Source organism: Colobus angolensis, unplaced genomic scaffold (genome assembly GCF_000951035.1).
Source record: "Colobus angolensis palliatus isolate OR3802 unplaced genomic scaffold, Cang.pa_1.0 Scaffold75, whole genome shotgun sequence".
Lineage (NCBI taxonomy): Eukaryota > Metazoa > Chordata > Mammalia > Primates > Cercopithecidae > Colobus > Colobus angolensis.
In genome coordinates, this window is record NW_012121265.1 from 5646952 (window position 1) to 5659564 (window position 12613).

The following is a 12613-nucleotide window of genomic DNA, read 5'->3' on the forward strand; positions in this document are numbered from 1 at the left end:
TCCTGGGATCGTTGCCAAGTCTTAAGCCAGGAAACCTTGTTATATTAATTATGAAGAAAAAGCATGTTTTATTTAAAATCCCGGCTGCCGAATATTCTGCCATGCTGTTTCTCTGTGACAGCAGAATTGCTCTTGCATTTAGGAAACTCTAATGAATTTAAAATATAAATATACCTGTGCCTATATACGCGTGTGATTTCCCGCCACCTGATTTCCCTAAATACTAGCGTACACCGCTAAAGGTAATGAGTTGGACTTGTGCTTCGGATCAGTTAAAAAAAAATCTATGAGAATTTGCAGTGAAATTCAGTCCCTCCCCTTTCTCTAAGACTGTGTAGATGGCAGTAAGAGGGAGGAATGCCTCTTCAGTCTCTCCTAGGCCCAAAAGAGATGGGCATTCTGGAGGCTTTGAAAAGAGTGGCTCCCATCTTCCTGTCCAAGGCCTTGTTTGGTCCTGGAGCCCATGCAGGTGTGGATGCTTGAATTAATCGGATGCTGAGCCTGGTCACTTGCCCACCTCACACTGGCTCTGATAAGTCAATATCCACAGCGTTTCTGAGCAATAGCCAGAGAAGTGCACTAAGGCAGAACCAGGAAGACAATGCACTCTGGTCAAGAGGGAGCCTTCTAGATAGTATAGGGGCCAGGCATGATGTCTCACACCTGTCATCTCAGCACTTTGAGAGGCCAAGGCAAGAGGATCATTTAAGGTCAGGAGTTCGATACCGGCCTGTGGAACACAGCAAAAACCAGTCTCTACAAAAAAAAAAAAAAAAAAAAAAGAGTGAAAGAGAGAGAGAGAGGACTAGTAGGATCTGGGAAACTCAGCTTTCTTTTCTTTTCTTTTCTTTCTTTCTTTCTTTCTCTTTCTGAGAGAGAATGCAATGGCACCTTCTCTCCTCATTGCAGTCTCCACCTCCTGGGCTCAAGTGATGCTTCTGCCTCAGCCTCCCAAGTAGCTGAGACTACAGACATGTACCACCACACCTGCTTAATTAAAAAAGTTATTTTTGGTAGAGACAGGGTCTTGCTGTGTTGCTAGTCTCAAACTCCTGGCCTCAAGCAATCCTCCCACCTTGGCCTCCCAAAGTGCTGGGATTCAGGCATGAACTAGCACGCCTGGCCTCAAACTTCTAATAACAGCAGCAGTGGCTAGCCCTCTCCATGGTGCCAGCCAAGAATGTGAACCCAGTGCTACTCACATGTCTGATTTTCAAGAAAAGCTGGGAATCTGTAACTTTATGGGAAATGTTCTGTGTTCCGATTTTCAAATGTGGCCAAGCAATTAAAATAAAACTAAAATACTCTTCGAGCCAATCTTCTACCCACCAAATTAAACTTGAACTGCGAGCAAAGTGTATTTCAAGCTGCCAATTTGCAACTTCTGACCTAGGCAAACTTTTCTGTGGCTCTATACCTGGGAAGATTCTAGAGTTCTAGGGTTTCAAAAGCCCAGAAATGTAAGCATTGTTTTAATTGAAAGCACCTCCTTTGCAGGGGAGAGAAGGCTTTGTCTTTCCTCCTTTCTAGGGATGGGCTGAGTAAGCAGGCAAGCTTGACAAACATTGTCCTCTGGTTTCTGGGCTGGGAGAGGTCAAATTCCATTATGGCTGAGCCCAGCTGGGCCCCAAATCACTCTAAGAATCCTAGCAAGAAGAGATTTCTAAGACAGTCCATGCCTTATTTACAGTTTAGCAGGCCTCCTGTGATGAACGTGGAGTCAGACAGTTCTGGCCCCAATCCTGGCCGGAAAGTTAGTTTAACATCTCTGGGTTTGTATCTTATCCATAAAACAGGGATAATGATAAGAGGCTGTGCTGGACAGGTGCTCAAAAATGATAGGTTAGAAAAACCAAATCTCGACTAAAACAGGAAGGCACAATGAATGATGCCTTGGAGTTCACAGCAATGATTTTTGACCCATATCTCTTGGGCTAGTGGATATCAGAATAAAAATCTCCATGACAGATGATTCCAAAGAACAGTCCTCATTTGCTACACGATCTGAATTCACGGGAGAGTACCTGGGCATCTTTCCAATGAATAGTGACCACAGATCTTGCAGCTGTCTTTCTTTGGAGTTTCAGAGACACGTGGAGTCCATTACGCTTCACCCAGCAAACATGTGCCTGATCTAAGAGCCTCCTTTCCCTACAGGAGAAGCCATGCCCCTGAAGCTGTATGAGCCAAAGAAATCTCATCCTCACCCAGGGCCCCAGACAGGAGACTGGCTACACAGAAACCAGTCTGTAATCTAGAGCTCAGCTCTGCCGCTCATCAGCTATATGACTTGGGACTGGCCCAGTTTTCCAGCTTTGTTTCTGTAAAATGGGAGCATAGTAGGAATTACTTCCTGGGGTCCTTCCAGAGATGACCCCCATATAGTCATCAGCTATATGACTTGGGACTGGCCCAGTTTTCCAGCTTTGTTTCTGTAAAATGGGAGCATAGTAGGAATTACTTCTTGGGGTCCTTCCAGAGATGAACTAATTCATGGAAAGTTCAGGGGCTAGGACTCAGGACTCCTTATTAAATGGTAGCAGTTAGTTATGACTTTTAGCTATGTGGGGCTGGAGAGGCCACCCAGCCCAGCTGGCTATGTGGCTTCTTTACCCCCCATGATGCCCCAAACTCTCCAAAGCATCTGAATGACTTGGCCACTTTCCCCTGATGTCTGTGTGCCGGCCTGTGGAACACAAGCCGCCTTCTGGCACACATCTGGGGTAAGAAAGCATTCCAAAGCCCCGAATCCTCTCTTTGGAATCGACTAAGCTCATTGCCTGAAGGCTAACTCTCATATTTTCTCTTTTATCCATTATTGACTTATAATTTCATCGCTAACCCTAAAAATTCACTAGGGTTTGCAAAAAAGGGATTTTTCGGGACCATTATCCTTGTGTGAACTTCAAACAGACTGTGTCAACGTTTCTCCTTGCCTGCAAAGTTTAGGATCTAATTCTTTCCGACTGGTATGTTCTCTGGGTCCCGTGTGGGCCTCTGATGATTTCTCCTGCCTTTCTCTAGACCTGTGGTATTTCTGCTGTGTCTCGGCCTCAGACACCCAACAAGCCATCAAATGATGTACGGGCTTGACAACAATTTGTAATTGCAGCCACCACACACACACGAGTCATGATTTGAAAAGAAAACCCTTTCAGAAGTGAGTCACTTGGCAACTTAATACAGAGCTAAGGTAGGTGTCTGAGCACAGTTGACGGAAAAGAAAGGAGAAGCTATTGTTTTAAAAACATGCTAATCAGAAAACCTGTAACTTAATCTGCTTCTTTCAGGAAATGCTCTATGGAGTGAAATGGGGAACAAAATGCAAAGGTACTTAACAAGACAGAGAGGTTATGACTGTTATTTCAGTTCTCATCCTCTGCCCACTTTCTAGCACCCCTCCCCAACAAGGCGGCACACTCCCTGATTTTTATAGAGAAGTTGTGTTCATTCTTGACATTTTAAGGGAGTAGAGCTCACATTTATTTGCAAGCCACATACATGACCTCGTTTAATTGCAGCCCTCCCCAAATCTATGAGAGGTTAGCACTTGATCTGCAGAGGACAACACTGAGGCTCAGACAGATTATGTTCCTTGCCCAACATTCCACAGCTAGAACGTGGCAAAGCTGAGATTCAAACCCTGGTTCCAAAGCCCACATTCATGCCTTAGACTACAACCAGCACAGAACTCCCAGGAGACTCTATTTCTGTGCAAGACCCTGTTTCACATGCCCACAGAGATCCATCTGACACTCTTGGACCACGGCACGCGGAAGGAACTAACGTCTTGACAAGTCATCTGCTCTGTAAGGTCCTGACTCCTCCATTCAAGACTCTCTGACGGGACTTCCCTTCCCTGCTCACTGCAACCTCCCTTGGGCCCCTGCTCACCTTCTCTGCCTCATCCGCTGCTGTCATGGGAAAAAGGAGACAAAGTACTAAACACAAAACTTCTCCCCAAATCCAAACGATTTATGCAGACCCATTTCCAGGATCGTTTGTAGTCAGCAGGCTTCCCCTCTAAGGCCATAGTGCATTAGTTCTTACCCTAGTGTCAGCTCCAAATCGCTGGAAAGCTGTGTGTGTCAACACCAATAGATAGGTATATTTTCCTGGGGAGAGACTTTATAGCTTTCCATGACTTCTCAAAGGGGTCTATGAGATCCACGACAGGTTACAACACACGCCCTGGGGCACATTTTCTTGCCCCAGTCTCCTTTGCTGGAATGCATTCATCCAGTGCATTCCAGCACCTTGAGCCACCTTGGAATGCTCCAAGGTGGCTCAAGTCAGACACATGTTCCCATGGGAGTGGCTGTTCAAAAGAAACCAAGCCACAGGCCTGCACTGCTTCTTGTAGTTAGAACATCTCCAACTTGGCAACTCCAGCCTTTTACTCTAAAGTTTCTCATCACTCCCAGCCTAGCTTGGTCCTCCTAGTAAACTTCAGAGTCTCTCAACTACAGTTATTAGAAAAGAACACTCACCCCACAGGCTGTCTTTCCCACCAGAGCCATTAACAGCAGAACATGGAGATCAGACATCCTGGCAAACATCTTTGTAGTTTAAGGACTTGTGTTTTGCTCTCAATAAAATTTCTTTTGTTGTCTATGCCTTTAGGGGGGAAAATGTCAGTCTCCAAGGATTCAGGAACAAATGAAGAGGATGCAAATTATTAACTAGGCATCAAATACTGTTTAATGTTTAATGTTTTGCAAACCAACTATCTTGATTAAACAAATGGCAACTTTGGGGCTGGGCTGAGTCATGAGGTGGTTTCTCTTCTGGGGAGAAACTCTCCAAAGAAAGTAGCTGACATAAAGAGCCCCCGGCTCCACGGTGCACATGGCAGCTGCTGGGTGTTCTGTACAGAAAGCCTGACAGTGTAACTAGCATCCCAGCCTCAGGATAAAAGATTAGGTGAAGCCTGTGCCACAGGCCTCTGCCAGTGCCGATTTGTACAGAATGTTAATAGACTTCTGGTTCATCAAATCGCAAACAGAATTAAGGCATGGATGGGTTCCTAATAACATCACACTTTATATTCGAGAGAGATAAATTAAAGGATGCAAAACTGCTATTGACAAACATTGATTCTGGGCCTTTTGAAGTGTTGCCCACAGTTGCTTGTTGCCTTCAAAAGTTTTCTTTTAAACCTCATTACGTAAGGCTTTTACTTTTTAATTATTTTCCCCCTTTCATTGGAGTCTTTCTTTGATCAAGGGGAGGAAAAAAAAACATGGTGTTCATATTTTGGGACAATTGTTTCCTATGTTCCTTATTTAGTTATGCTGGTTGCAGGTAGAGTTCTATTAAGCAGCAATTACCTATTAAGTATGGGTTCTTGTGGATACAATTGATCTCTTTAATAGGCATGATCTTGATCTCCTGTAAACAACTGACTGCCCACAGTAATCTATGCCTGGGTTCCAGGAATCCTCCGGACCTGAGTCATAAATTCAGGTTTTGAAATGCCGCTGCCAGCAGAGGCATGTGCTCACCCGTGCCCCCTGCCCAGCCCTTCCCCCACTTGCTATCCCTGTTTGGCACGTGGACTGCGTCAGTGGTTGTATCTACTTCTGAAAGCCAAGTTGCCAGCCTGGGAGGGCCGCACAGGTCCGAACCCGGAAGAATGCCCCAGTCACCAGATGAGCCTTGAAGGACTGGCCAAGTCCTGGTCCTGCTATTTTACCTCCTAAATAACTTATTTTCTTTTATCCATCCTATTTTAGGCAGCCATCAACTCCCCCCAACCCGTCCCCCGCACCATCCACATCCACCTGATCACCATAATACATGCCCATGTTAGTAGTCCCTTTTTCTTTGTATTATTATTATTACTACTATTATTATTATTATTATTTTGAGACAGAGTCTCACTCTGTCATCCAGGCTGGAGTGCAGTGGCACAATCTTGGCTCACTGCAACCTCCGCCTCCCGGGTTCAAGTGATTCTCCTGCCTCAGCCTCCTGAGTAGCTGGGACTACAGGTACCTGCCACCACGCCTGGCTGATTTTTGTATTTTTAGTAGAGATGGGATTTCGCCATCTTGGCCAGGCTGGTCTCAAACTCCTGACCTCAGGTGATCCATCCGCCTCCGGCTCCCAAAGTGCTAGGATTACAGGCGTGAGCCACCACGCCTAGCTGTAGTCCCTTTTCCTAGAAAGTTCTTCTCTAGCCTTACTCTGTCCTTCCCCTAATTCTTATGACAACCATAAATCTGTTAACTGGAACGCTGCTCACTCTTGAGCAAGTTAATTTCGTTAACTCTCCTGGTTAAGGCATCTTTCATCTTTTAGCCCAAACATTACTTCCTCAGAAGCCCTGCATGCATTTCTTCTTTACAGCATTTATCGAGGTCGTAATGTCACAGCCGTATTGCTATTTCATTCATATTTGTTCCCCATTGTCCCTATTGTTTCCTATGTTCCTTATTTAGCTATTAGACTGAAAACTCAGGACAGCAGGCCCTCAGGAAGAGCAGGCCCTCTGTTTCGATCACCACTGAATCCTTGGCATAAGTGCCCAGCTCTGGATAGGCACTCAATAAATTTATGTTGGCTAGAATGAACAAATGAATAACCACTTTATTCACGTGACAGTTGGACATGTTATCACCAGGATGCCTTGGATAGCATGGCCAACTCAATGTGAAAAGAAAAACTGGATGTGAAAAACTAAAAGCATTTGTGAAATTTTAAGCACACGTCAACTTATTCATGAACACTCCATTAATATTCATCAAATACTTATAGAGGCTCTGCTGTGAGCCAGGCATTGGTGATGTGGGGAGAAGGAGGCAGGTGTGTGAACTGGTTGAGGAGGAGATGGGCAGAGAGTGAAAAAGTAAACAGTCAATTTTCGTTAGTGATTTCTACGAAAAAGAGTGAAATAAGGTGATGGAATAGAAATCCTCATGGGCGGGAGGATGGAAGGTGGCTATGATGACATGGTGGCCACGGTGACATGGTGGTTAAACAGGATATCTGTGCAGTGCTGAGGATTTTGTTGGTGGTTACCTGATCCCCGAGCAAGGCCGAGGAGGCAGCACACATGAGGACTTTGCTGGAGTCTTCACAGTGTTTGTACAGACAGTAAAAAACAAAAACGGAAATGTTCAGGCAAGCCAAACCACGAAATCACTCATGAGACTCAGGCGTCTCTTTTCCCCTCCACTGCCTCGTGTGAATTACTGACCTTCTGACTTTGTGGAGAGATTCCCAGAAAACAAGCCAGAAGCTTTTCTTCCTGTGTCAACAGGAAGTGACCTGGTGAGTTTGCTGTTCATCTTTGTAATCAGATTAATTTCCCTGACATGTAATCTTCTCTTTATTTTCAAACAAAAGGGAACAATTTTGCTCTTTTTGTAATAACTGCAGGCCTTCCACATATTGTCTCTTATTTCCCTAAAGTTTTGTTATCATGACAAAGTGAAATGAAATAAATTTCTACACTTAGTCCTAAAGGAGAGAATTCTCTAAAATATACTTAATCTTTTTTAATTTAGAAGGACAAAGGAGGCTGGCTAATCATGTAATATGTCTTTATCTGGGGAGCTGGAACTAACCTACCTGGGATCTTTGGTTTTTAAATCCAAACACAAAGGCTTTAGTGCTCATCCAGATGGGGTTTTCAAATGTTATCAAGTTAATCTGGTCTCTCTGTTTCCGGGGTGACACTTTCTCACATGTTAGATTACACACCACTGGAGAGAGTCCCTGCCCTGCATGGGAGGCCTTGGGAGTCTGGTTCTCTAGTTGGCTGATTCTTTACCAAAACGAAAGGCTTCTTCACAAGGCTCTTGCCAGAGAGCCACCCTTTGATGTTCTAGGCAAGGGATTGGTTTTTGTTTTTGTTTTTGTCTTAAGACACAGGGTCTTACTCTGTTGCCCAGGCTGGAGTGCAGTGGTAAAATTGTGACTCACTGCAACCTCAACCTCCCAGGCTCAAGTGATCCTCCTGCCTCAGCCTCCTAAGTAGCTGGTACTACAGACACTTGCCACTATGCCCAATTAATTTTTAAATTTTTTGTAGAGATGGAGGTCTCACTATATTGCCCAGGCAAGTCTTGAACTCCTGAGGTCAAGCGATCCTCCTGCCTTAGCCACCCAAAGCCCTGGGATCACAGGTGTGAGCCACCATGCCCGACTGAGGGATTGTTTTTATGCAGCAATCACCTGTTGGGCCTGAACAAACGTGTTTCGTGTTTGTTTGCCTCCAGTGCCTTGAGGCTTCTTCCTGCTAAGCCTTCAGGAAGGGGAGGCAGCCTAAAGAAGCACCTAAAAGCAGCACTCGGACTCAGAACAGACTTGGGGTTGAGCCCCAGCTCTGCCACCTCCCCAACTGTGTGACCTCAGGCCAGTCATTTATCCTTTCTGGACCTCAGTTTCCTCATCTATAAAATAGGGATAATGTAACTCTTTCTTCGTGGCGTTGCTCAGAGGTGTAGATGGGAGGATAAAGGTAAGGTGCTTAGTGTCATGGCAGGCATAGAGCAGACCTTTGCAAAACACCCTGGCTTTGGAATCAGTGAAGTCTTTCCACGGGATGGGACTTGCTGAGCCCCCTCAGAGATGAAAGGGCCTGGTGCTCAGTAAGTCTAGTCTCCAACCCAGGGAAGGAACGACCACCTTCTGGGGATGAACCTTGTCTAATTTGATCTCTTTAGGATGGGATCAATAGACACTTTCTGAAAGGGCCAGAGAGTCATTTTCTGTTGCAACTACTCAATCCTGCAGTGGTAGCACAAAAGCAGCCACAAGTGACACTTAGGATAATGGACATGATTATGTTCCTATAAAGCTGTATTTACAAAAAGAGGGCCGTGGTTTGCAGACACTGCTTTGGGAGAAAGTGATGCAGCCAAAGCACTGCACAGTTACAGGGGACACTGGAAAACAATGGAGGCACATTGAGACATGGAAGGGGCACCTGGGCTGTTGCCACGATGCTGCCCTCAGAGCATTTACCCAGTAAGCATGCACACATGCCACATCTGGAAATCATCAGACTTTTTTGTCAGGTGGGGAACTAAAGATCATTCAGTCAGTCAATCTACAAGTGTTTACTGAGCACCTACAATGTGCCCAGCGGCGCTCTAGGAAGTAAAGAAGACAGATCAGGTTCCAGCCTTATGGAGTTACATTTTCACAGCGAAATTGCTCAGTCATGTAGCTGGTCTTCAGATACATCCCTAAAATCTTCGTTGATCAGAGAAGACATCCTGCAGGGAAGTCCCTGCTCTTCCTTGTGGTCTCACAGCCACCCTGACTGGTCCATTAACTTCCACTTTTAGGAGGAAGGAGCAACGGAAATGCCTTGTTAACTGGGCATAAGCCCTTCCCAGCTCTGCTCCGAGGCCCCAAGCACAGTTCAGTATGTTCATATCTACTGGAAATTCATCGGTACTGCACACCCTATTCTCTAACCTGGAAGGCACTAGGATGCCCCCACATTTGTGAAAGGAATGTATTTTTGAGCATATGTATTGAGCAGCTTCTGCGTTTCAAGTGCTTTTACAATCCTGAGCTCCTACAAGTCTTTATAACTACCATGTGAGGTAATCTGACCCATTTTGCAGTTAAAGAAAGTGAGGCTCAGAGAGGTTAGATGTAATAAATTGCCTGAGGGCACATAGCTTAAAACAGAGCCAGGATTTGAAGTCTTCTGACTTCAAGCCAACTGCTTTTCCCACTCTACTGCATGGACTCCAGGGCCTGGAATAGGGCTACCTGAGCACTTATTGAAGAAAACAATATATTGAAAAGCTAAGACTTCCCATTGCCTGGCCAGTTTTCATTTTCTCTTCTTCCTTACTATTACTCTTTAGGTGTGGCAATGGGCCCAGTGTTTATTAAAGAAATGATGCCTTTCCAGTGCCCTTCCAGCAACAGCAGCCACTACCATCTTAGGTTGGGTTGGGAAATAGAGCCACTGAGACTGTGTGCAGAAAGTTTGACAGGGGAATAGTCTTGGGATCCATACGCATGGCGGAGGGAAGAAAGCAGCACTGGGCAGAAGAAGAAGAGGTTGCAAATGCAGTTGCAACAGAGGCTCATCCACAGAAAGTTCTGGAGCTAGGATGGCCTCAGTGTTGTCCTGTGATGACCCAAGAGGACTGGACCTTTGTACTGGGATAGTCCTACCATTGGATATGAGCTGCCCTCCTGGAAGAGGTGTGACTTTGTGCAATTCTCTTTGGTTAAGAACATTCCTCAAAAAATAACTGGATGAAATTATTCTGTATACTATATAACCAAATTATATTACAATAGTAATTTGGTTAAGGGTAATCCTTAGCTGAGAGCCCTTTGCAGCTTATACCTGGCAGCTGAAAGAAAGGGTTCCTCGTCTGTGAAGAGGGGACCTATGGGCACACACAGCACCCACTCCAACTATTAGCTGGCAATTCATTCCACATCCCTTAGCTCAAGTAACCAATTCAGGAAACCTGAATGGCTCAGCCAGATGTTGGATGAACATCACGATCAATATTTGGTCTACTCAGAGATGACTGGGGCCACAAACACGGCTAGGCTGATCCACGGGGCAGACAGGGATGGGTGTGTAGTTGGATTAATCAGTATCAAGGAGAAAACCAGAATGCCATTGTGGAAACCATCAGCTCTACACAGTCATTAATCTGAGCTACAAATTTATAGCTAACCTTCTTGTTGGCCAAAGGAAAAAGAAAAATTCGATCATTTGGCATGATTTACATCATCATGTAAGTGAATTTTATAGGAAAAAATAACATTTAATCCCCCTATGGTCAATTCCAGGTCAGTTTTCATTTTTACAAAAACCTTATAAGGTGGTGAGCACAGGTTGGAGTTGGAATCCCCTAGGACACAGTGACAATTGTGAATTCCATGTGACTCCTCAGCTTAGTCAGACGAAGTGTGCCTGTCTGAGGCTGAGCATGAGTCTGGATAAACCCGCGATACTGATTCTCTCTTTTTTTTTTTTCCAGAAGCAAGTGTTGAGTGTCCAGCACACAGTCGGTGCTCAAGCAGTGCCAGCGAGAAGCAGGAGGAATGAACAGCCACTTCCTGTGCTCTCTTAGACAAGGGCTCTAGTACACACGCAGCTTTTCAAGTCAGAAACCTGGAAATCGTCATTGGGCTCTTCTTTTCCTCCCCCTTCCCAAATCCAAATTATTGGCATGTTTCTACCTCCAGAATGCATCTCAAATCCTTCCAGCACCTTCCACTTCTTCTGCCTCCAGCCTAGTCCAAGACCGTGCCATCTCCTCCTGCACCTGCTGAGGTAGCCCCTCCTGGCTCTGTCTGTTTCCGCTTCTGCCTCTTGTTAAATCCATCCACCCATCTAGTTGCATTTATCTTATAAAAACCTCATCAGAGGCCAGGTGCAGTGACTCACGCCTGCAATCCTAGAACTTTGGGAGGCCAAGGCTGGCGGATCACCTGAGGTCAGGAGTTTGAGACCAGCCTGGCCAACATGGAGAAACTCCTTCTCTACTAAAAATACAAAATTAGCCGGCCGTGGTGGCACATGCCTGTAATCCCAGCTACTCGGGAGGCTGAGGCAGGAGAATCACTTGAACCCAGGAGGTGGAGGTTGTGGTGAGCCAAGATCACGCCATTGCACTCCAGCCTGGGCAACAAGAGCAAAACTCTGTCTCAAAAAATAAATAAATAAATAAAAGAAAAAAACTTCATCAGATTATATCACACCCCTGCTTACAACTCTTCAAGACCTTTTCTTTACACTTCAGTTTTTTTGTTTGTTTTGAGATGGAGTTTTGCTCTTGCTGCCCAGGCTGGAGTGTAATGGCGTGATCTCGGCTGACTGCAACCTCTGCCTCCCACATTCAAGTGATTCTTGTGCCTCAGCCTCTCGAGTAGCTAGGACTACAGGTGCGTGCCACCACACCTGGCTAATTTTTGTATTTTTAGTAGAGATAGTGTTTCTATCTCTGTTGGCCAGGCTGGTCTCAAACTCTTGACCTCAGGTGATCCACCCACCTCAGCCTCCCAAAGTGCTGGGATTACAGGTGTGAGCCACCATGCCCGGCCTCCTTTGCACTTTGAATAAAATCTCCATTTCTTATGGAGACGCTGCTTGATCTGACCTCTGCTTACTTTTCCAGCCTCATTTTGTGCCCTCATCACTCATGTGCTGTTCTTCATAAGGCAGGGTACCATATCAGTCATGTCCAGTGCCCTGTTTTTATGTCCTCACTCAGGACCTGGTGCAGAGTAAGCATTAGTAGCGGGGATTACAGGCATGCGCCACCATGCCTGGCTAATTTTGTAGTTTTAGTAGAGATGGGTTTTTTCCATGTTTGTCAGGCTGGTCTCAAACTCCCGACCTCAGGTGATCTGCCCACCTTGACCTCCCAAAGTGCTGAGATTACAGGCATGAGTCACCGCACCCAGCCTCTGATGAGATTTTTACAAGATAAATGCAACTAGATGGGAGGATGGATTTAACAGGAGGCAGGAGTGGAAACAGACAGAGCCAGGAGGGGGCTACCTCAGCAGGTGAGGCAGGAGATGGCATGGGCTTGGGCTAGGGTGGAGGCAGCAGCAGGGAGGGACAGTGGGCAGCTACATTTGATCAAAAGATAGTAGGCCCAGCCCTTTG

The 12613-nt window shown here is 45.6% G+C and overlaps 1 protein-coding gene across 1 annotated transcript in view; it reads right to left on the reverse strand.

The window, feature by feature from the left end:
* HABP2 (hyaluronan binding protein 2) overlaps positions 1-4702 on the reverse strand; it is a 35713-nt gene extending 31011 nt beyond the window's left edge. The window contains exon 1 of the mRNA XM_011927862.1: positions 4491-4702. Coding sequence (XP_011783252.1) covers positions 4491-4559 — 69 coding nt within the window. The 5' untranslated portion in view covers positions 4560-4702. The remainder of the gene's footprint in view (positions 1-4490) is intronic.
* Positions 4703-12613: the final 7911 nt, after the last annotated feature.